Genomic DNA, 25,579 nt, shown 5'->3' on the forward strand with positions numbered 1-25,579 from the left:
GATGGTAAACCTAGGGGATGGATGTGAGGTGAATGCAGGGATGGTAAGGCTAGGGGATGCATGTGGAGTGTATGGAAACCTAGGGGATGGATGTGAGGTGAATGCAGGGATGGTAAGGCTAGGGGATGCATGTGGAGTGTATGGAAACCTAGGGGATGGATGTGAGGTGAATGCAGGGATGGTAAGGCTAGGGGATGCATGTGGAGTGTATGGAAACCTAGGGGATGGATGTGAGGTGAATGCAGGGATGGTAAGGCTAGGGGATGCATGTGGAGTGTATGGAAACCTAGGGGATGGATGTGAGGTGAATGCAGGGATGGTAAGGCTAGGGGATGCATGTGGAGTGTATGGAAACCTAGGGGATGGATGTGAGGTGAATGCAGGGATGGTAAGGCTAGGGGATGCATGTGGAGTGTATGGAAACCTAGGGGATGGATGTGAGGTGAATGCAGGGATGGTAAGGCTAGGGGATGCATGTGGAGTGTATGGAAACCTAGGGGATGGATGTGAGGTGAATGCAGGGATGGTAAGGCTAGGGGATGCATGTGGAGTGTATGGAAACCTAGGGGATGGATGTGAGGTGAATGCAGGGATGGTAAGGCTAGGGGATGCATGTGGAGTGTATGGAAACCTAGGGGATGGATGTGAGGTGAATGCAGGGATGGTAAGGCTAGGGGATGCATGTGGAGTGTATGGAAACCTAGGGGATGGATGTGAGGTGAATGCAGGGATGGTAAGGCTAGGGGATGCATGTGGAGTGTATGGAAACCTAGGGGATGGATGTGAGGTGAATGCAGGGATGGTAAGGCTAGGGGATGCATGTGGAGTGTATGGAAACCTAGGGGATGGATGTGAGGTGAATGCAGGGATGGTAAGGCTAGGGGATGCATGTGAGGTGAATGCAGGGATGGTAAGGCTGGGAGATGCATGTGGGGTGTATGGAGAGGAATCGGGAGTAGGGACAACCTGAGGGGTAGCAACAAGCGAACGAGAGGGACATCCCGTCGGAGTTGTGCTCGTGCTTGGGCCCTCAGTACTGCTTGGGCCCGCAGGAGTAGCTGCCTCCTCAGTCGGGGCCTCAGGGATGGGAGGTTGTACACGGTCAATATGATGCACTGCCGTCAGCACATCAGTAATGTCCTCGTGCTCCTCCGTGCCCACTGGGTGATGCCTCGACAAACGGTTGACAAGTGAAACCTGCACATAGAAAACCCACATATATTAGTAATGCGTAAATCATCAACAATGCCAATTGATAATAAAATAAATGTTGAACTTGCATCGAGTTGCAGGGGTTCCTTTCAAATTAATTTCTGGCCGTCTGTTTGGGTTAGTTATTGAATAAATCTATTAGCAGATGAAGGATATCTTATATTGATTATTTGTAGATAAGTAATTGTATATTCTTGATGAATTGATTTTGGAAGGTCTTTTAAGAGTGCTAGTATCAACCCTTGCAATTGTATCGTGTATTTTTTAGCATATGGTACCAATTTCATCAGTTGCACCAATGCCAATCCCATTCAATTAGATACCATCTTCTAAAGTCTAGAATCTAATGCTTAGCCATGTACTTTAATGTTATATTAGAATTTTTTTTAATTATTTTTATTTGGATTCATTATTTGGTTTCTTAGGCCTCTCTCTGTAACACACCCACATATAAATAATTTTTAGGTCATCAAATTTGGCCCTTAATTTAGTTTATCACATTTGGACCTTATATAGCAGAACAGTTTCATGATTGGCTTGGATGTTGCCCATGGCTTTGCTTCTGACATATCTTAGCTATTCAGCATCAATGCTGTACAGCTCGCTTAAAAGAAATGAGTTTGGGCTTCAACTTTATCTAGTTCATACCCTGTCAGATTTTATCCATTTGTTCATGCGGGGTAATTCATGTTCTAAGATATTATCCATGTTGTCTTCAGGTTCAATGTAATTGTGTAAAAAGATTTTCATGGTGGATTGTCTTATAACACAGGGTGGACTTTGCTACTTATTTTGGTCCTTTTCATTTTAGCCTCATGTTTGTGGAACTCTTTTTGGTTGATTCTTATATGTATATTGGATATTTTGCTAAGCTTGTGTTACTGTTGGTTTGATCTCTTATTATGATGGAGGATATTTTCACTTTTTAGTACTTGGCTTTGTGTAGGAAGGGGGGAAACATGCTGCTGAATGATTCCTTGTGCTTTGAATAAAATGCTTTCAGCTTCTTCCCTCTTTTCTTGTTTCCCTCTCTTTCTAACAACTTATAACTGGTTTATTTTTTTTTTTTAATGGGGCATCTTCTTATTGTATGTCCTGATCTTATCAATGAGCTTGTGGAGAATCCCATTAGTATTCTAGTTCAAGATTGGATATTAGTTTTCTTTTGGGTGCTTTTATGTCATTTTATGTCATTCTTCCATTCTCAACATCTTATGCAATTTGTTATGCAAGAATTGTGTTTGTGTGGGCACATGCCGGCTGCGTGTCTGTTAAATCCAGAGTTCCAATCCCCCCTCACCCGCTTGTTGTAACAATTGATTTTATTTTCGTTTTTAAAATTTAAAGGGGAAAAAAAAACCCTATTTGGAAATCTTGATGGGAAATAAAAGAATAGTGCAAACTTTTAAATAAAAAACCTCATTTCTTAAGCAACTTAGCAATTTTCATTTATTCCTTTTCACCCTCTCTGAAACCCAAAAGGAATCTAAGAGAGGTGTTTGTGTGTTCATAGTGGGCTCTAATTAATATGTTTATTAACTAGATTGTACACTCCCTGTGTACTTGGATGTTCCATTTTTTATATCAATAAAACTTATTACTTATCAAAACAAAAAGTTTATTAACTAGAGTTGATATCATCTGATGCAGACACAAGATAGAAGGAGCCTGCTAACAATTGGGCCTAAAGATCTAGGCCCAATCTCTTAATCATTAGGATTTCATTTTATGCAATTTTTTATTATTTTCTTCTCCTATTTGGATTAGGAGTTTAAGTTCTGTTTTTGCAAGCGAAGTTTTGGAACTCTATGTAAGACCACCCCGGGTTGAGTTTTGGATTGATAGTAAAGTTTCTTTTGGTTTTTTGGTTTGTTGCTGACTGCAGCCAACCCTAGGTGCCGACTCCTAGATTATATCCTTAGTTTCCTGTTATTTATATTTGTTATTAAATTGTTTTGGTTGTCCTGTCAGCATCAAATAGGGTATATCTTAGAAGGGAACAATCAATTGTAAATATAATGGTTTCCCTCTAGTTGAAGCTATGTCTCAAGTCCATAAGAAAGGAGTTAGGTCATCCTTGCATTATTACTTATATGGTACATTTTTTCGCTGAATGTGAAAGATATCTTCTTATATTGTTTGCAATTTAATCAGCTTTTGTGGATCAATTGATTGTGAGCACACACACAATATACATATCTTAGCTAGTTATTATTTTATTTAGTCTGACCATCCTTAAGGAAGTTTGACAGTCAAAATACTTTTTGCAGGATATAAGAGGAGGTCAGGAACCAACTAAGGTAGGCAAGTTGGTATTTACTAGGTAGAGCAGCTGAAATTGGCACTGACTAATAGCCCTTTATCAGATATGGTTGTGTGCATGATTATTTCATCTTTTATATAATTATTTGTATGGAAGAAAGCTATTATATTCTGAATTTTGAATATCTAAGACATGATAATATAGTTACGTACAAGTGTTCAATCCTGTAGTGTATATGAATTGTGTTACCTATTAAGATAATAATATTATCATCATCATCATCATCATTTATTATCACTATTAATGGGGTCAAAATCCAGATAAAGATCAATGCAACTTAATGTTAGTTCAGTGTTGTGTATGCATCAGTTAGATTGTCTTTAACCTTATGAAGTAGAATAAAGGTCTTGACACCAAATCTGATGTTGGACAGCAGCAGAGGGACATTTATCTAGGCTAAATTTGAGTAAATCTTACGGAAAAGATTGTGCTTTGAAGTTCCGAAGGATGGTATAAGTTTTGTGCTTCACATTGGGTAAGAAATATTGAATTTTGAAGGGCTAATGGGTCAGAAATAGGAAGTATCGTTGCAGGATTTTCTGTACACCAACTTTTTGTAGGATTTAAAAGGCTTTGGGGCTTTATGGTGGTAAAAATAGGTAAAATTTAGGAAGAAAACCCAAGTTTTTGGGTTGCTAACTGTGACTTGAGAAGTCTTTTCACTTATGGAGTTGTTTAGGTGCTACTTATCTAAAGAATGGTTTGGGGTTATATTGATTTAGATCTTAGAAAGGTGAAAAAAAAAATCAGGTCTCGGATTTGATTAAAAATTTCTTGAAATTAAAAACAATAGAAGGAAGAAGAAATATTCTTTAATGCTCCTACAAATCCAAAGCAGCTCATTTAGGTTTTCCTCTACATCATAAAAACCACAAAAATTTCATAGCTCCTAGAATTTTAGCAAAATATATTTTCTCCATTGAATGGAAACCACCGCCTACCCACATAACATGCATGCACATGCACATAAACACTCACTCGCACACGCACACACACAAACACACACAAATCCATGCCCAGCGCACATGCACGCACATGCACAAACACACGCACTATTTAACCATAATAGGACTTTGACTTAATGGGATTTGACCGCTAAACTTAGAGTGCATTTGCCAATATTGGGTTATGTACAACTTTCTAAAGCTTCACTTTTTCTAGGTACAACTATACTCTAACCATCTTTCAGAAAATAAAAGCTTTTGGCAAAAAGTTGCACCCTAATGGACATAACTAGAGAACTATTAAACACAATAAAACTGAATAATATAATAAAACCCACAATAAGACTCATGGACCAAAATTTTTGTTCTCTTTTTAACTTATCAAAAAAAAGACTCATGGACCAAAATGAGAGCCCATATCTACAGATCTAAAACAATATAAATCCCCCTAACTTTGGAAATTTGAATAAATATAATAAAACCAACCAGTTTCTCACTGTCTGCATCATCTCAATGCTTTAGTGATCAAGTTGTGGCCCAATTCAACTCCTAGCAGCTTAGAGAATCCTGTATTTAAAAGTACACTAATATTTAACCAAAATAGGATTTTCACTTAATGGGATTTGGATACTAAGCTCAAACCAAAGAATTTTAAACATACAAATAATCCTCATAACATGATAAAACATACAATAAGATTCATGGACCAAACTGACAGCCCTCACTACAAATCTAAAATTTCATATGTATATACATTGTCTACATTACCTTTTCGTTTTAGTGATGAAGTTTGTGCTCCAATTCAAATTCCTAGTAGCTTTAGGAATCCTATGTTTAAAAGTAAAGTAATAGTTCCTTGTAAACTATTATAGCTTTCTTCTCCATTGGGAATATCTATTGCTGCATATATTCATGAGATCTTCATGACTAAAGTAGGATTTAAAACTTGGGGCAGATTTGGTACATGGAATGGTGATTATGAAGGGAATGTGAATCAATATTATCGGGAATTTAAATTGGAATGGAATAATTATTCCTATTAATTTGTTTGGTGATAAGTGATAACTCCTGAATGAAACCCTAATCTAAATTCCACACTTTCTTTCTTATCTGACTTATTCCACACATTGTCCTCATAGAATTCAGTCCAACTGTCATCTTATAGTTGCCAATGATCACACCATCATTGGATCTCTAAGGTCCAGTATGTCATCATAAATCTTGGACCCTAAGCTCTTGGTCAGTTGGTCCACAAATCATACCTATCTGAAAGTACAAAAGCATCTTCACCAACAGCTGTAGGTTGGTCACTGAGCTGTCTTGTTGGTGTCCCTTTCCCATCCTTTTAGACATCAACCAAAAAATTTATCTTCTGATTTCCTTTTACGGATCTACTGTTCTCATGGGTGATGATGTTGAAATGCATTAAGACTTAAGATTGCTAAGTTTTGAGGCAAATAGGAGCTATTTAAATCTCGTGATACATAATATAACTTTCTTACTTCTGTTGAAGTGTACAGCAAAATAGACTAAAGATAAAAAAAGTAATACAGTTATTGAAGCTAAAAGCTACTTTACAATGCCAACAGTTAAATAATTAAAATGTTTTTTTGTCAGTGTTATGATGTTCTCACACAATTTTTTTCATTTCAGAAAAATATCAGATATGCAATACGTCAAAAGCGTGCTGATGCAAAGAGAGCTTTAAAAGACCTCCTCTACAAAAGTGGGTCCTCAAATTTTTTGGTACACTTTTCTTCAACCCTCTGTTTTTAAAAATCTAGCAATTCCTTATTTAGAATGATTGATGTAATATCATGTTATTATAATGGCATGAACAATGGCATATATTGTCAGTATTTGTCAGCAATTGATTCAGAAATTACACAGAATGTGTGTGTGTGGGAGTGTATTTTATTTGTAAACAGGATATTACTTGGATCAGAAAGAGGATCTTCAAGATCAAATTGTAAGATTGGATGGAAGATTCCAGATTTTATAGAATATGAAAATTTGTTATGAATAGTAGACATATATGTCAGGAAATCCTATTCAAAGCTTAAAAATTATATTTTTAGTATTACCATTAAATAAATAGGGATATTTTACTCCCAAAAAAAAAATAAAAAAAGGAAGTGGGATTGTGCTCAAAAGGTAGAGCTTCATTTTAGACTAGAAGCTGACATGACTAGAATCAAAAGCATGAATCAATGTTAAATTCTAAAAGAAAAATTATGACATAAATTCTTCTTTCTTACTATAATTAATCTCAACCAAGTACAAATAAAAATGTAGGATTCTCATTCAACTAAGCTCTATGAATAATATAAATTCATTTGCAAATTCAAAACCTATCTTGAAAACCAAATAGATAGATATAGTAATGTAATATTATAATATGATAATATCAATATTTAATTGCTAGCACATTATTATTTCGTATTACAGCATTTTTTTTATATCAGTTATTACATAGAGCAAAAGTTTATTTCTGGACTTATATTTTATGTTTTGGGTCAATATGAGTTCATTTGGCATTTGGAGTTAAGTTTTTGAACCAATTGAACATTGATGTGGCATCTGAGCTTCAGTTTTTTTGGCCCACTTTATAAATACAAAATAAAACCAATAATGCCTCCCAATTCTTCTGATTTTATGGTCCAAATCTTGATTACCGTCCGATCTGATGACTATACAATTTTTGCTATAATTTAATTGTATAAGATATTTCAGATTGTAATATCCTATGATTTTATGATCCAAATTTCAATTTTAACAACCATGGCATTTAATGTGGTCAATCTACTTTGTTTTGGAGTATATAAAAATAAAATGCTTGTAATTATTATTATTATGCACTGGTTTGAGAAGGGAAGAACAATAGAGTCATTAATCTTTTTTTTTTTTATAAGAAATAAAAGAAAAATATTAAATGAGGCAAAAGTGGGTGCTACCCAAGTTATGAATTTGGTTGGAACTGTCTTGAGTATAAGCAAAAACTTAAAACTTTCTCAACTTTCAACCCTTTTATCTTGTTCATTGTTGTTGTTTGACATAATTTGTTGGAGGTTGCATGGACCACATGTCCACGGTTTGCATGGGGCTGTTAGAAACAATTAGCAATTATCTCACAAATGATGATGGTTATTTCATATTTGTAGAAAACCTTATAACAATCTTATGCCATCGTTTTGAGCTTGTTGTAAATTATACTTATTTCAATGGCTTGTCGCTAATGATAAAGTGTATATGCCATATTTAAAGCATGATGAAGCCATTTGACTTCCAAAAATTGCCTAAACAGACCTATTCATGCATCCAAATCTGAAACAAAATGTTTGGTCCTCAACACTTAAGTAATGCTTACACTCAACCTTCAAGTGGTAGAATCTTTGCCTACAAGATTAATGTTTATACACACACACACACACACATTAATGGTCAAATTGTGCATGAACTTTTTTGGGATTGACATATGCTTTGCTTTGCAATTTACCTAGAATGAAGAGAAGCTTTCAACACACAATTTGGGAACCAACAGTTTTGCAAAGCAGGAGGGTCAATCATATTGCTCCAGTAAGAAAGTACGATCAAAGTTTTCTTCTCATGATGCTGAAAAAATTCACCACCATAAACTAAAACGTGAGCTTTCTTTCCCTTTATTTTGTTTCTTTCAATCCATATATATTGTACTTTGATAAATTGCCAGTTTTTGATTTCCGTCCTCTAACCACTTGTATTTCTAATTTTCTTTAGCTGGAGATTAAAATGTAAAATCTCAGAGTGCAATCGATGCAAAAAGTTTGATTATTTTTACCTTTATTTTCTTTTGGCTAACCTGATGCTTCCGTTTTATAACATTTTCAGGTAGGTTGAGACGAAAGACTTTTTCTGAGGACTTTGATAATGATCCTGAGCCAATCTTTAAAGCAACATTTGGGAACAGATGGTATACATGGTCGTTTAACTCATGGCACGAATCTTCTTTCCGAAATTCAACATCCGGATTTGAGTGGAGGGAGCAATCAAGCTGGAAAAACAGTAGAACTAAAAGATGGGAAAGTCAGAGTGAAACTGAATTGGATGACTATTCATGGTCTGTAGGATCACGTTCGGATAGAACTATTCTTGGTCTGCCTCCAACAGGCCCTTTAAAGATTGAAGATGTTAAAAATGCGTAAGTGCTCTACTGCTTTTATGCACTTCTCAGTATCACTGACACATGGTTCCCACACGCATTTTTATTTCTCTCTTTTAACTTCTCTAATGCCACCTCAACTTCGGCACTGTCCTTGCAGTTTCCGCTTGTCAGCTTTAAAATGGCATCCTGATAAGCATCAAGGCCCTTCACAGGTCAGTTTCTAGGGTTCCTGTTCTGCCCAATCTACTAATATTTCTCTCATGTTTAATACCAAACACTTATATTCATTCAGAAATTGAAGATGCCAGTTGTCTTAAGTAGTAGAGTCTCTTAGTCGTTTAGAGAGCACTCAGGATAAAACCCCACCTGCATCAAGGGATTCGGGGATGCTAGGGATCACACATCACAGGGGTCTACCTCACAGTATGTAGAACTGCCCTCGAGGGTGTGTAGTGTAGCCCCTGTTGATCTCAACTTCGGTTCATTTAAATTACAAATAATCTTCAGTAAGCGACTTTTGTAAACCAGATAACATTACACTGATGTATAGCAAATTGAATAAAAGGCCGAAAAAAACCATACACCTCTATTCAATAGTTCTTTCCAATATCATGCTAAACTCCGACCTTAAGAACGTAATGAAAAGTACACCCCCCATGTACCTAGATTTATTATTAATACAATTCCGTTATTTATCAACAAAAAAACGTAATGAAAAGTGCTACTTTGGACTCCCTTTAATCCTTTCATTATTTATTTATTTATTTGGGTGTTGAAATCTTACAAGATAGATATGCATGATTGCAGGCAATGGCTGAAGAGAAATTCAAAGTGTGTTCTAATGCGTACAGGTCATTGTGTACTGCTCTCTCCCCAGCTTAACTTTGCAGGTTTATGATCAGATGCATTAGCGTTCGCTTCGGTGCAGCAATTGTAGAGAAGAAGTGTATGATTAATTTTAACTATTTGTCTTTTCTTAAATCATAATAATGTCTCAGCCCCAATAGTGATTGGCTCTTACCTTTCTTTCTCGAATGATTCGAGTAAAACCCTTTATTTACACCCTCTAAAAAAATTATTGACAAATAAGAAATTTTAAAATAGAAGAATAGAGTAGCAAAAAACATAATCTTGTAAAATTTTATTTAGCGTTTAATTATTAATTTGCATCGCTGCACTATTCACTCATAGTTTCTCTATTTCCTGCATGATTGCAGGCAATGGCTGAAGAGAAATTCAAAGTGTGTTCTAATGCGTACAGGTCATTGTGTACTGCTCTCTCCCCAGCTTAACTTTGCAGGTTTATGATCAGATGCATTAGCGTTCGCTTCGGTGCAGCAATTGTAGAGAAGAAGTGTATGATTAATTTTAACTATTTGTCTTTTCTTAAATCATAATAATGTCTCAGCCCCAATAGTGATTGGCTCTTACCTTTCTTTCTCGAATGATTCGAGTAAAACCCTTTATTTACACCCTCTAAAAAAATTATTGACAAATAAGAAATTTTAAAATAGAAGAATAGAGTAGCAAAAAACATAATCTTGTAAAATTTTATTTAGCGTTTAATTATTAATTTGCATCGCTGCACTATTCACTCATAGTTTCTCTATTTCCTTTTTTTTTTTTTTTTTGGCTTCTTTTCTTTTTCTCGAGGCAATATTTTCATCATTGGGGGTCATTTAGGCTCCTTTTATTCCCTAATTGTTGATTTATATGAAAAGTGTTCAACGACATAAGTTCACTTTCATTCTTAAAAAAATAATAATAATAAGTTCACTTTCGTCTTAAATTTAAATAAAAACGGTTTTGTATGAAAAGTACTTTTTTTTTTTTGAAGTACAATTTTTGTTTTGTATGAATGATTTTGAAGCTTATTTTTTATTTTTTGATGAGATTTTGAAGCTTGTTAATGTGTGGTGAGTATGGATTTGAAATATTTAAATATAAAATGTTACTTCGAATTTATAATACTATTTTTTTAGTAAAATAAAATTTTCAGAATTTATATCCGTTGTGTTGTGTTGTTGAAATTCAGAACAAGCCATTAATGCTCGTACTTGTCCTTCAAATCATTTAATTTTAAATTTTCAAATTTAAATTCAACCTTACCCAAATTTTATAAATGATTACACACAAAAAAAAAAGATTCCTTTGCAGCGTTACAAAGTTGCCAACATATTTATTTCTCAAAAAAAAAAAGGTCGCCAACATATTTCAGCGAGCAGCAAGCAGTCAAACATTAATGATGGCATGTCAGTACTCTCGTAGTACTTAATCCTAATTCAATTCAATTATAACGGCACATCCTCTCTGAGCTCATTTTTTTATTATATTTTAATGTCAAAATTCAGATTCAATTACGTAAAATTATATTTTTGGTAAAATACATAGGTGAGAAATGTTTGAAGGGTTTTACTAACATAAAGGCATAGGTTAATAAACTATTTTAGAAAAAAAATTTATGAAAAAATATAAAAAATAACTAATTAATTTGACAATTTTTTTAATTTTTATAAAAAAATTTCTATTATGGATGGTTAATGATATACATTAAACCCGGACCTATGTTTGAAAGTTCTCTCCCTCACGGAAGTCTTCATTTGCTTCCTTTTTCATATTTGGATGTTATTCCTATACTATTTATTACCAAATACTCATTTATGCATCTAATTGTCATAATATAATTACTATAAGACTTGGTTCAAAAAAAAAAATTTACTATAAGACTGCATTTTGGCAGTTAAAATTACCACAAATTAATTTATGTGAAAAGAAACACAAGCAGTATTAAAGTGTAGTTTGAACTTAAGGAGCAAATTGAATATTTTTTAAAAAGAGTAAGACTTAAATATAATACTTACGTGTTGTTTCTTGGTTTCTCCTTTTAAGATTCTATCATGTGAATTTTTTTACATGGGATGTAAGTATATTTTTTAATTAAATAACTATATAGTTAAATTTTAAAAAATGAACTTAAGGAATAATACTTAAGGTGCTATATCTAAATTTTGTCATTTAAAAAAAATCTAAGTAGTGCATACTGTATAGTATTAACCCCAACTGAGAGTCATTTTTGACTTTTGGTATGTTACTGTTAAAATTAAAATTAACTAAAATAATGTTTTACTTTATTAGATAATACCGTAAATGTTTTAAACCAGACTAATAATTTTATTTTGAACACAACAACAAATTAGATAATATGCTTAAATTTGATTCATTTTTTAAACAAATTCAAATTTATTCTTTAACTTATTTTTTTACTCATATATAATAAACATGATGACTAAAAAAATTTATCCTTTAAAAAATCTATGCTAATATTTAATAAAATAAAATATAATTAAAATTTAAAATATATTATTTGAGTTAATTAAATAAAATATTTTTTGTTTATTAACTTATAAAATTAGATTCGCCAATCTCTAATCTATGCTAATATTTAATAAAATAAAATATAATTAAAATTTAAAATATATTATTTGAGTTAATTAAATAAAATATTTTTTGTTTATTAACTTATAAAATTAGATTCGCCAATCTCTTTATTAACTACGAAGTGGACTATTTAATATTTATAAACCCTCTTATCAAAAAAAAAAAAAAAATTATAAACCCTAGTTCTTACCATGTCATAGTTGTCTCCTTGCAATCGAAAAATTATTCAATTTCCAAGCATATTTTCCTCTAATCCCACAAATAAATTTTTTTTATACAAATAAAATTGAAAGAAAGAAGAAAGTCACAAAATTCCCCTTTAAGTAAAAGGGCACCCCCTGATTATGTTCAAAGTACAAACTAAAAAGGCACGAATCTCCTTCATGGACCATCCTTAAAGAACTGAACAGATTGGTTTTTTTATTTTATTAAATGGAAACAGAAATACCATCCCATTAATTAACAAGTATGAAAATGTTCCCATCAAAAAAGAAAAAAAAAAGTTTGAAAACGTTACTTTTTAGCAAATAAATAAATAAATGAAATTTTTGAAAATGTTACAAACAATTATGGAGTCAGCTTCAGTCAACATGGCTTTTTGACTGAATTATACATAATGATTAATGACTACAGCTCACTAATTCAGTCAAACCAGAGAAAGATCGAGTGAGAGTAAGCAAAATTTAAATTAAAAAAAAAAAAAATGAATCCAATCATAGAAATTTCTTACATCTAGCAACAAATCCTTCACATCTGCCTAGTGAATAGACACCAAATCAATTTCTAAAAAAAAAAAAAAAAAATCGAACAGCTAAAAACAAAGGAGGACAACAGAAGATGAGACCATAAATCCATAGATCAAGATCAAGAAGCCAAAATGCAAAGCCCAGTTCCTCTTGAACTTGCCAAAGTAACTCTCAGGAGGCTCTTGGTAGTGAATCTCAAACTCATCGTCACCAACACCTTCAAAGTGGTCACCACCGCCGGCAGCACCACTGGCTCTTATCTTCATCTCCCTCAGCTTCTCAGTGGCCAGCCCAAGCGTGAGCTTGTGGCAACGCCTCTGGTACTTGAACCCATTGATGCACCTCAGGGTTTGCGCCACAGACACGTAGAAGATGAGGTGGGAGAGCGAGAGGAGTGTGATGGGTACCCAGCAATGGCGGCACTGGAGGCGAGGGGACTGAGCTTGGGCCAAGAAGACAAGGCCCAAGAAGATGAAGAATAGCTGGAAGAGCTTGTGGAGCTCCTTCTTTTGGAGGTCTATGGAGCGCTTTTTCTCGAGGGTCTTCTCGAAGTGGAGCTGGATTATGGTGTTTAGAGCCTGGAAGGCTGTTTCTTTTGGGATTGCTTGGTGGTGGTGGTGGTGGTGGGTTTCGTAGTCTGCCATTGATGGTTGAAAGAGAAAGAGAGAGAGATTTGAATGAGTGGGTTGAGACAGTGAGACCTAAGAGAGTGACAACGCAGCTGGCACGGTAAAGAGAGGTGGTAGAGTTGTGATTGGTGAAAAGTGTTTGGCTCAGATCTCGGTGATCGATGTTTCTTTGTTCGGTGTGTACTCATCGAACGGTCGGGAGGAGTGCAATGATGGGTGCTTTTGTAACTTTTTTCGCATTTTTTTTGGCACACATTGCTTAACAACATTAAATTATGATAAAATCCCTCTTGCCAATATGAGTTTCATAAACGGTCGTTTTTACTGTAATAGTCATCATTAGGATTTTCCTGTAACAATTAAAAAAAGAACGTTTTTATAGAATAAATAAATAAATAAATAATATTTTGACAATTTTTTCTATTCCTTATAAAAGTTGTGCCATAATTTTTCTAAAATTGATTGTTAACTATTACTCTAAGGACACTCATTAGCATGACTCAAAAAAGGAAGTCCCTCTTGCCAATATGAATTTCATAAACGGTCGTTTTTACTGTAATAGTCATCATTAGGGTTTTCCTGTACCAATTAAAAAAGGAACGTTTTTATAGAATAAATAAATAAATAAATAATATTTTGACAACTTTTTCTATTCCTTATAAAAGTTGTGCCATAATTTTTCTAAAATTGATTGTTAACTATTACTCTAAAGACACTCATTAGCATGACTCAAAAAAAGAAGTGCTAACAGACACTCTTAGGGCAATGGTTAACAAATTACAATTTACAATTTACCTATATGAGGTTTGATCGAAATTTAAGTTGCCTATCTATCGCTTAAAATTTGACACTTTACCCACCTGAAGTTAGTTTAATTGAATTTTCTTAACCCACCTCTGTTAAAAACATGGCTCAAAAATATAATTTTGTTTCACTTTTATATCTCTCCTCCAAAAACATAAAAAACATAAAAATACAATATCAAATAAGATCAAAAAGAATCCAGCGAAATACTTACATCATCGAAATCAACAACTTTGTTGTACTTATCTCCGTATCATTTATTTTTTGCTGTTAATTCTTACCAAAAATATAATTATGTGCAAATAATGTGGAACCATAATTTAACATTTTAGGAGTAGAATTGTAATTTTGATTGTTGGATTTTCAATTACTTTACATGAATCAAATCTGAAAGTCCTAATGTTTCTTCCCAAAAAAAAAATGAAAGTCTTTAATGATTAAAAAAACGATATGTTATGAGCTCAAATTAAATGATTAGATTGAAAGACACTATGAAATTAAATTTTAACCACTAAAATGCATCCACACGATTAAATCTAATCACGTGTAATTATGATCAAATTAATTTTGATTGGTTCAATGAGAAATGAATTTTAAATTAATGATGTGTTATAATCGTATTGGATTAAACTTAAAACAATCATAAGGAAGTACACAACTGACAGTTTAGAAGACCACAGTTTAGAAGATGTGTTAAAGTATTTGTTTAAGGAATAGAAACCACAGTTTAGAAGACCAATTTATTTGACAAGGTGGATATTTAACACTTTCCCATCTTGTAGGTAAACTTATAAATATAAGTGCCTTAAACGTTGTAGCTGGCATTGCCTAGCGCGTTAACCTTGACCCCAACACCCATCACCTCATTATCCTCAGAACTTAGATCAAGGATTCTTAAATTAATTTCTTATTCATGTAATTTTACATTTTATAGAATGTAATTAAGACCAAAGTCATGTAATTCTTAGATTGCCTGTAATATTTGGAATATTATTTTATATTTAACGTATCATGAGACTTCCACCTTCATTTTTGTCACCGTTGTCCTCTGCATTATTAATGAAATTATCCCTATTCGCTTTTAAGCAGGCATGTTGCCTACAGTATGACGCCAACAAATTCCTGAATTATCTCAGAGCAAAAATAGCTTTATCCAGCCCCTTTTGCATATTTGCAAATGATCCTTGTGTAAGGGCCAAGTTCATCACATCCGCATTACTCCACCTAAATTAATAGGAAACTAGCAATGTTGCATTCATTTTCAGAGTCAAAACAGACACATACTTGATAGTTCTCAATGCAATTGTACAACTTGCCCGTAGCCGTAAGACTGAAACAAATTGCTCGGCATCTGACGACCGCACGCAAATAAGTCACCCTGATATATAGAATCAAACACAGGACAGTGCATACAACTTGTAACCAGTTTAGTTTTAAAGTTTTGCTCATTTGTGAGAGCTTCATTTCATTGAATTATTATCGAGCTTAAAAGATATTATGGGCAGCACACCCATGACATGCAGCATAACAGCGGACAATTACATCTTTCACTTGAGCAAAATCATAAGACCAACCACATGCAAATATCATGAAACTTACATGTGTTTTATACCTAAAGCAAAATCAGTACATTTATTCACTTAAAATCCAAACAAAGCTCATCTTAGGTTCAAGAGCCAAATAGTGGGGAGCACAAAATGATCAACAAACTGCCAAACGTGTCCATTGAACCAGGACAGAAATTACAAAGATTTATTCTTCTTGGACAACAACGCTGATCTCACCCTTCTCCAACAAGTCATAAAATTGCCTCACTTTCCTCTGCTCATTCCAGTGGTGCATTTTCCAGAGGCTACCTGCAGCCAAAGCAAGTGCCATCCCAATGCATAGCTCCTTGACAACACTAGGTCCTTTCAAGGTGGCATGAGCAACCCTGGAACCAGCCATTTTGCTTATTTGTTGGAAGCTTGTAAAATCTGCAAGTAGAAAACATATAATTTCCAGTTTTTATTTTCTTGTTAAGAAGCACAATGTTCAAGTAACAAGCCAATCAATTAAAATTACTCAGCAAAAAATTATTTGTGAATAAGCAAACAAACTACATTTCTATTTCATATCAGGTCTATCAACTAGTGTCTCTGCTACATAATATATTGCAGATTGACATCAGTTTCAGTGCAGCCTGGAAAGAAACACAGACAAATCAGACATTGCACTCTACTATAAGGTGAAAATCTTGATACAAGGTGCTGCTAGAATCAACGGTAATTACAACCTGACCAGCATCATACCCAGGCATTGAATTGTATAATCAAGAGCAGATTTCAACCGGGGAATCTAATATATTTGTTTAGAAGAAAGAAAATTTTCTACTCTTCACATTTTCTGGGAAAAATTTTAAACTTCTTTCAGCTATTTCAGCACGCTAACCTTTATGTACATCATATAGGTCTGTCATACCAAGTTCAGTTTATAGTTCAAAGTTTTTCTTGCCCAATTATCAGCTCCAAGAAAATATATAGCCTCCTTTTATATCTTTCTAAGAAAACCTAAACGAAACTGCTTGATTATGGAATACACACGGTCTGAGTGCAGCCCATTATCAGAACCTGGACAAACTAGTTATTGAAAATTCAAATAACCGACAAAGCAGCAAAATAGCTAGGCAATGAATATCTTCGTTTATAATCAACCAAAATTCCTAATTCACAACGCTGAATTCGAAATACCTACCAAGCTCACAGGTCTTCTTGAAAAATACTCAGCCAAACAAATACAAGCAAAACTGTGCATCTTTTTATTAAAATAGGAAAAAAAAAAAAAAAATACCCCACAAATTTTCAGGCAAAAACAAGTACAATAAAATCAAATCCAAAAATTTTCCGCTAAGAATAAAGAGCTACTTTTACCGGTTGCAAAATCAGGAAAGATTTCAAATCCAAGCATAGAAGTGTATTTGCGTATAAAGCCCAGATGGGTTTTCATTTCTCAGTAATTAAGTCTTAAATCCGATACCCAATAATTTGATTTAAACTATTTTCAATCATTTTCTCACCAACCAAACAGAAGACAAAAAACACAACAGAAAAAAAAAAAAAATATATATATATATATATAGAGAGAGAGAGAGAGAGAAAATTAAGCAACAAGATAGTAGAAACGAAATGATACGTAGAATAAACAAATCAAATAAGTAAAAAGACGAGGATTGAGATTATAATTTAGGGTTTACCTTATGGGTGCACTGAGGAGGCCTTGGTTGAATAATCAGAGCGATTTGGGAATACCACAGCTTCCTTCCTATAGGCGCTTTACGAGGGATCCGGATCCTGTTCACGGTAGGGATTTTTTTAAAAACAATCCACGCTCAAAAACGTGCCACGTCATAACTCAACACCCTTAACCCAAACCACACTTAAACTAGAGGCTCTTTTAACTCAACCGAATCCTTCAGCTACCCAAAAAAACAAAAAACTCCCTCTTTCTTTAGATCTTTCTATAGAATATGAGCAAACAAGCAAATGACAAATGAATTATGACAGAACATTTAGGGTTTTAGAAATGGGTATGGATGAAAAAAAAAAAATCAGATCTTGATAGCAATGTAATGTGTGGAAACTGAGAACGACATAAAGATGGGGGTTTTTTTTTTTTTTTTAAGATCTATGAAATTATGAATGTGGAATTTAAGATAACATAAACAGACTAGCTGACAGTGAATGTAATGATAATCTTAAAGCTTCTTAGTCTAAGATAGTATGAAATATATGTGGGTGATACTAAAATTTCTTACCTTTGTTAGATGCAGATCAAGCAAATACAACACTACAGCTCATTCCCCTCTCTCTCTCTCTGAAAACTGAAAAGTCAAGTTCCATAGGTATTGCACGGTGTGCAATACCTCTTTTTTCAGCCGTAGATCTAATCTAATGACTTAAAATATTGACACCTCACCAAATAACAAAAATACTACTTTACCCTTAAAATCAGTTCAGCCCGCCCACTGTTTTGGTAAGTCTGAGTAAAACTAGCTAAAATCAAATTTCTCTCTCTCTCTCTCTCTCTCTCTCCCCTGCGTTTGAGTTTGCTCTCTGCCTCTCCTTCAACCCATTCTCTTCCTCTCCTTCAATTCATGGTCACAGCAGCCCGGTAGCAGTCCACACAAGGCCAAGCCTCTCTCTTTGTCATCACTCTCTTCTCTCTCTTTATCTCCCACTTCAATCGGTGTCTCTCTCGCCTCCACCACTCTCTCAACACCTCCACGCTTCCCTCAACCTCATCATCACCGCTGCCAGCATACCCAACTCAGATCCATCACCAAAATCGAAGAAAAAACATAACTCACCATTTGAAGCCAAATCCCCATGCCTCGTAGAGCGCTTTTTAGGCCCAGATCAGAGAGCAAGGTTGGGGTTTGGAGAGAATCGGGTGTAGAGAAGTTGATGAAGCTCTCTCTTCACGGCACAGCCACTAGCCCACATCTCCGGTTCTGACGATACTAGCCTTTTTCTCATCAGAAATCCCTAAAATCATCGCTTCCTACATCGGAAATCCCTAAGCTTCTCTCTCTCCTCATCATCTCTCTTCTCTCTTGTTCCTTTGGTTTGTTCTTGTTTTTCTCTGATTTATTTGAGTCTTGACGTGTATTTGTGGCTTTTGTAGATTCATTTGGAGACCCCTTTGCTGATATGGGTGCAAATACTCCCGTGTTCTTCAGTCTCTAATGGTTAGTACTACTATCTTTCTGTTTTGTTTTTGTTTTTGTTTTTTTTAATTTCCCAATCTGGAATTAAGTTTATCCAACAGTATTGATGTACTGGAAACGAGTTGACCATGTGATTATAAAACCCTCATAATATAGTCTACTTTTAGTAGGTGAGAACAATTCATTCTAATCTTCAATGGCTGTATGTTGGCTGTGTGTTTAGCTGTTTAAGGTTTGGTGAATTTAATTTAGAATTTAATTTAGGATTTTAACCTTCATTACTTCCCAGCATTTTAACAAGAAGGTTGTGTTTGTCATTCTTGAATATCATGATTGGTGGATTTTGAAGTATGGAGATGTACTTTCTCAATTCTCTAATTATCCAGCAATTGATTTTAGTGGGGACGAGAGAGTCCATTGCTGCCCATAAGCCATTGTTGGTTTGAGAATCCATGATGAACTTACCGTGGATTCTTCATTGATGGAGGGGAATAAGAGCATTGTTGGTTTTCTAAGTCAGAATTTGCAAAGATTTATAGGGCTCTTAATGCAAGTGATGTAATGATTGGGGTTCATGGGGCAGCCATGACTCATTTTCTCTTTATGAGGCCTGGATCTGCGTTTATTCATTGAGTTTGTTGATAAGCAAGAAATGAAAAGTAGGAAGAATTCTTTGTAAAGATTAGTGAAATTTGTACATCCAGCAGCAAAATGAGCTTTCATAGATGTAAAGATTAGGAAGAATTCTTTGTAATAGCAGAGACGGCAGCTACGCAGGGGAGTGAGAGAGGAAAATTTGATTTTCTGTTTGGTTACTCAAACTTTTACCAAAACAGTGGGCAGGCTGAAATGGCGGGCTGCTGTGACCATGAATTGAAGGAGAGGAAGAGAGAGTTGAAGGAGAGCAGAGAGCAACTCAAACCAGGAGAGAGAGAGAGAGAGAGAGAGAAATTTGATTTTAGCTGTTTTACTCAAACTTACCAAAACAGTGGGCGGGCTGAACTGATTTTAAGGGTAAAGTAGTATTTTTGTTATTTGGTGAGGTGTCAATATTTTAAGTCATTAGATTAGATCTACGGCTGAAAAAAGAGGTATTGCACGGTAATAGGTATTGCACGGGATATGGATCCAGAAACCAGAATACACTGCACCCCTCTTCATGAATGGGCGGGCCGAACTGATTTTAAGGGTAAAGTAGTATTTTTGTTATTTGGTGAGGTGTCAATATTTTAAGTCATTAGATTAGATCTACGGCTGACAAAAGAGGACAAAAGAGGTATTGCACACCGTGCAATACCCTAGGTATTGCACGGGATATGGATCCAGAATACACTGCACCCCTCTTCATGAATGAATACACTGCACCCCTCTTCTGCATCTGCACCTGGATGAATGAATACATGCTTTGCAGTGTATTCTAATTTCTGAAAAAGGAGATCTTCTTTTCCAGATTTCAGAAATTAGAATACACTGCAAAGGAGATCTCCTTTGGATATTTTCCCATTATTCTCTCCTGCGTTTAGTCTTTTGACTGAACATTATAAAAAATGAGTACTGTTTAAAGTTATTTAGCAAAAAGATTTTATTAACGTATGCTCTAAGAAAACACAATAATTTTTATTTATGAAAAAAAATTTAAAAATTAAAAAAGTATTGACAATTTTTCAATTTCTGAAAAATATTTCCAAAAGTAGATGGTTTAATATGTGCTCGTAGAGCACACATTAATCGGACCCTTAGCAAAATGAGGAGAGAGACCGGCTTTAAGAATTTTGTTTAGGGAGGTCATTAAGAAATTTAAATTAATAAAAAATTAATAAAAAGAGAACTTGAATATATAGAGTTATAGACAAAAAAAAAAAAAAAAAAAAAAAACTTGAATTTTTTCAATTTCCTTCTATAAGTTTTCAAATTTTGAATTGTTGAACGATAGTTCACAATAAGTATTTATTGCCAATATGGGCAGCTATGACCATTTCATTTTGTTAAGTTTGTCTAAATTTTTTTATATGCAGTTAATATATATATATTTGTCATTGTTTTTATAAAAATATTTAAATTAAATGACTAAACTCAACTTATTAGCTCTACATTAATTATTGACGTACACAATCACACTCATTCATACGTAAAATAATTCATTACGTGTTTACTTAACTAATCAAATATTTGAATAATCACTAACTTTGTAATTTTTTTCTTGAATTTTTCTAACTTTATGACAAAAAGTTATTATAACATGATAACTATACACACTCATGTAACAAATCCTATCTATTTTCCAATTATCAAATTATATAAAGTTATATCATATTTATATTTTACACGCAAACATCCATACACACGTCATTATTCACACAAATGACATTATAAAAAAAATGCATAAAATCAATATTAGACATACGCATACACACATAATTAAAAATTTATAATAAAGAGTGACCTTACAATTCACAAACATTTACTCTTATTTTAGAGTTAGAAATACTTATAATAATGGTACATAAGATTTAAGTCAAGGTGTGCAAAAATATTTTTAAGAAAAAATTTATGTATTAAACTAACAAAAAAAAAATANAAAGATTAGGAAGAATTCTTTGTAAAGAATTCTTTTTTTTGTTGTATAGGTTTAGATTTTATTTGGCTTTGATTCGTTTCTGTTTTGGGTTTTTCAGTTCTCCATGAAATTTTCATTGGGATCAAATAAGTATAGAATTGAATGTTACGCTGATATTACTTTTTTCTTTTTCAATCTTAATTTAGGTTTTTTTTTTGTCGGAACCACGCTGCACAAAGAGAGGCCGCATACCCATTACCCCATAATCGGTAAAGTTATTGCTTTTTTTTTTTTTTTTCTTTTTCAAATCTGGGGATTGAATATGATTTAGGTTTGAATTCCTTGGTTGGATTGGTTTAGATTTAGATTTAGTTATCTACTATGTAGGAAAAATACCCATTTAAAAATAAAAAACAAACACGCGTAAAACAAACTTGAAACACCACACACTCAAAGAAAAACGATGCATCTATTCAAACCCAAAGAAAAAAGATGTATCTGTTGCTGTTTCTGTGATGTATTTCCATGGCTGTATTTCTACTGCTGCATATTCTGTTTTCTGTAGAACAGGTTCAGTATTTTCTGCATAATCTGTGCTTACAGGGGGGTTGAGTGTAATATCTGTTGTTGTTTCTGTGATGTTGTCCATGGGCTGTATTTCTGTTGCTGCATATTCTGTTTTCTGCAGAACAGAAAGGATTTTCTGCATAATCTGTGTTTACAGGAGGGTAATTGTAATATCTGTTGCTGTTTCTGTATTCTATGTCCATGGGCTGTATTTATTTTGTTGCAGATTTTGTTTTCTGCAGAACAGGTATTTGTTCCCCTATGTTTATGCTTACAAGGTTGTTATGTGTTTGTACATGTATTTCCCTTTTATCAAATAAAATTTCTATATTTATCTAAAAAAAAAAAAAAAACTTTGTAAATACTGCCCACTGCAATTTGTTAGCATCGTTTGGTTTTGTTGAACGCCTCATGGGTAGTTAGCATATCTTCTCAAACTTTCAAATGTCATTTATCTGAATTGTTAATTTAATTTTTTTCTGTTGGGTTCTCTACAATAAAATGAAAGGTATGATAGCCTAAATTTTCCTCTTTATTTCATTGTTCAATGAAATCTCTTTTCCATTTGCAATTGCTTTGATTTAGAACAAAGATTTCCTTAACAACAACACAAATAAGACTATAAGTGCAAACGTTTTATGGGAAAAGTAAATCTTAAAAAAGAGATTTTAAGAACTTAACTGGAACTTAAAATAGATGGGTACATTCAAGGTTTTACTTTTAAGGTAGAAAACGTTGGAGGAACTGTTGTCGGGAGAAAGGAAGGAATTAAACAAATGGGAAGTAAAACCAAACTTCAAAACATAGATTTATGACAAAGAATAAAAAATTCAAAAACAAAAACGAAATGAAGATTATCAAATTAACACAGTCATAGACTATTATTTTCAAATTAAGAATATGGGCCAACATCAAAATGAAGATTATCTATTATGTGACTAATTAGTGAAGGTGAGGGAAGAGTACAAAAAATTAAAATTAAAACTTACTAGGAAATGAAAGAGGAGCCAGTTGTTGGCATTTAAGGGCCTTGACAGACCTTCTCTTTAACTTATAGCTTTCTATTTCTTTTCTTTTTTTTCTTTTTTTTGCTAAATTTTAGTTGACTGTAGATTTAATTTTTAATTCTTTTGCTAAATGTTTTCTAACTGCAGATTTTTATTTTTATTTTTTTTAGTTTTTGATAGGATCTAACCGTAGATTGGTCATGAATAAATGTGCCATTTTTTTGGGTTTGGGCTGGTATATAATCTGTTAGGAATTGCCATGTCACATATATATATCTATTTAATAGAAAGGATTTGATAATCAATATATTGCTTAGCTATAGATTTGCAATTTATAAATGTCATGTTACATTATTGGATGACATTTTCCAAAAAAAAGTGGGTGAATTAAATTGAGCTAAGTGTAAATTTGTCTTTGAAAATATTTAAAATTCACATAGGAAAATCTACTGAACCTTGGAATTTTGGTCCATCTTATTTATGCATGTGTTGTGGTTCAATTTTATGGTATGAAGAGAGAACAGTAAAATCTAAGAGGCCTAAGAACCCAAATTCTCTCTCTGTTGTACGGAGGGTAAGGTTAAGTTGCCTTTGCTTAAGAAAGTACCTCCTCTTATTGATGCGCTGTTGCAACATTTATTTTGTTTGACAAAGGAGATGAGAAAATTGTATCTAAGACTGCAAAAGAACTTGCAGAGATGCAAGCAGAGGCAATTTCATATAGAAACGCCAATTATATTTCTTTATTGTTTGAGAGCTGAACTTTTATAAACCTTTACCAATGTTGTACACATACATATCATTATATACCATTTAAAAAAAATTAATTTACAAAGGTATGTTGCATGTTTTCCGTAGCTTTTCCTCTTACATACTTAATCTTTATTAATATTTTCCTCTTATTGTCTCGGGCTTCATCATGTAAGAATTCTATAATTACTAATTACAATTTCGAAACAAAATTGTATATTTGGTTTGTGGTCTTTAGCAATTTTTAGCTTTTCTTACGATTTTCATGAATGTTGTTACCTTGGTGTGTTGTATTGTGAAATTTCTCCAACGTAGTCTTTCTTAACACAGTAATTGCATCCTATAAGATTTCAACCTCACAAACACAATAAAAAGGACTGCCCATTATAATCTTGATATGATTGCTTGATTAACAGTAGAATACAATTACAAAAGTGAATGGTTAGAACTTAAAGTATTTATGTTTTTCTGCATAAGGTAGTGTTCTTGAATATACATCTTTATTACTTATCAAAAAAAAAAACTTAAAAGTAAATTATTAATTAGAATGAAGACATGAATGTGAATGAGAATGTAGAAATTTACTTGAAATTCTGAGTTAAAGAAATTCTTATTTTTTATTAAAGACAATAATATATCCAATATGGTTTATATATTGTATCTTAAATTTGAGGTTTACATGGTTTGATTGATTCGGCACATTACTATTTATTGTTGAAGAGAAATTTCAATTTTGAACATTTCTTAAAAGTAGATAAATTTTCATTAGAATACTCCTGATATTTGACAACTTCTAGCTTCCAAGGTCAGTATAGTACTATGAATGCAATAAACTTATTAAAAAAAAAAAAAAAACTAATGGTACAGGTTATGATGTATGTATGTATACTTAGCTAAATTTGTGACGATCTGTATACAAAAATTGAAGTTGGATGTAAATGTCCTACCAAGGGAGATTTCGAATATGGTTGGGAATGAATATTACTTCCAAACATGTTTTAGGGATTCACAAAATCAGAATGTTTTCAATTAAAATTATTTGTGCCAGACTCATTTTTTTGCAGCATTTCTGTTTGGAATTCCTAATCTGCACATTATTTACTGTGCACACCTGCTTGGTACATAAGAAGTTCTCATCAAATTAAAAATAATATATTAGAACTTCTCATGATACCTTCAAAGCCAATGTAGTACAATGAAAGCAGTCTAAATTTTGCCTATGAGAGAATTGTAACTTATTGTTTAAGGATTTATTAGATGTTTGTGAATTCTTGAAGCACCTTTTAATCTAAGTGAAAATTATTGCAGGACACAAAAGACAAATTTGTAAGAAAAACAGAGGAAAGTGGTTTTCTATTTACAATTGCCATATCTGCCGAAGAGGAAAATCAGATGATGATAGCATGCCAATTCAAATGCTTCACAAACGAAGCAAGGCTACTAAACAAAATGCATTGAAGAAAAGAAAATTTGAAGAGGAAAAAATAACAACTTATTAATAAGTTTTTCTATTTTAGAATTGTTATGATAGAACATTATAATATTTAAAGTTTAACGTATCTCAATGTATTTATAAATATCATAGTTACAAGTAAACAAACCAATAGATGTACTATATTACTCGATGAAATTTAATGTATTTTTTATTATATTCTTATGTTAAGTTGATAGTATTTTTAAATATGTAAAATGTTCCTGTGCATTGTACGTGTTAAACGATTTCTATTAAATATTTTTTGGAAATTCGTTTTTTTTT

General features: G+C 33.1%; 4 protein-coding genes and 1 long non-coding RNA gene across 6 annotated transcripts in view; 2 read left to right on the forward strand and 3 right to left on the reverse strand.

The window, feature by feature from the left end:
• Positions 1-1,920, reverse strand: part of LOC136070584 (vegetative cell wall protein gp1-like) — a 3,275-nt gene extending 1,355 nt beyond the window's left edge. The window contains exons 1-3 of the mRNA XM_065780710.1: positions 1,861-1,920; positions 80-1,197; positions 11-49 (exon numbers count right to left, since the gene is read on the reverse strand). Coding sequence (XP_065636782.1) covers positions 11-49; positions 80-1,197; positions 1,861-1,920 — 1,217 coding nt within the window. The remainder of the gene's footprint in view (positions 1-10; positions 50-79; positions 1,198-1,860) is intronic.
• A 1,562-nt stretch (positions 1,921-3,482) lies between these two features.
• LOC112039129 (uncharacterized) lies at positions 3,483-9,808 on the forward strand (the record flags this gene model as incomplete). Its single annotated transcript, XM_065780690.1, is given in 6 exon segments — positions 3,483-3,512; positions 6,133-6,225; positions 7,980-8,121; positions 8,347-8,656; positions 8,778-8,832; positions 9,428-9,808. Coding segments are annotated over 6 exon segments (705 nt in total), but the record flags the coding sequence as incomplete, so codon positions are not given.
• A 2,944-nt stretch (positions 9,809-12,752) lies between these two features.
• Positions 12,753-13,655, reverse strand: LOC112039147 (uncharacterized). Its single transcript, XM_024071995.2, has one exon. It carries the CDS (start codon positions 13,446-13,448, stop codon positions 12,870-12,872), a length of 579 nt encoding a protein of 192 aa, XP_023927763.1. The 5' UTR covers positions 13,449-13,655; the 3' UTR covers positions 12,753-12,869.
• Positions 13,656-15,788: 2,133 nt separating this feature from the next.
• Positions 15,789-18,162, reverse strand: LOC112039141 (cytochrome c oxidase subunit 5C). 2 transcript variants are annotated; one of them, XM_065780692.1, is made up of 3 exons: positions 18,031-18,162; positions 17,470-17,566; positions 15,789-16,213 (listed from the first exon to the last, which is right to left on the reverse strand). In XM_065780692.1, the coding sequence occupies exon 3, from the start codon at positions 16,182-16,184 to the stop codon at positions 15,990-15,992; it is 195 nt and encodes a 64-aa protein (XP_065636764.1). In that variant the 5' UTR covers positions 16,185-16,213; positions 17,470-17,566; positions 18,031-18,162; the 3' UTR covers positions 15,789-15,989. The 2 variants fall into 2 exon arrangements, with proteins under 2 accessions (XP_065636764.1, XP_023927754.2); XM_024071986.2 differs by lacking the exons at positions 17,470-17,566; positions 18,031-18,162 and adding an exon at positions 17,147-17,240.
• Positions 18,163-18,237: 75 nt separating this feature from the next.
• LOC136070578 (uncharacterized) lies at positions 18,238-25,579 on the forward strand. The gene is made up of 3 exons (XR_010631813.1): positions 18,238-18,963; positions 21,706-21,768; positions 25,132-25,579. It is a non-coding gene; the product is annotated as an uncharacterized LOC136070578 (long non-coding RNA).

This window comes from Quercus suber, unplaced genomic scaffold (genome assembly GCF_002906115.3).
Source record: "Quercus suber isolate HL8 unplaced genomic scaffold, Cork oak 2.0 scaffold_243, whole genome shotgun sequence".
Classification (NCBI taxonomy): Eukaryota; Viridiplantae; Streptophyta; class Magnoliopsida; order Fagales; family Fagaceae; genus Quercus; species Quercus suber.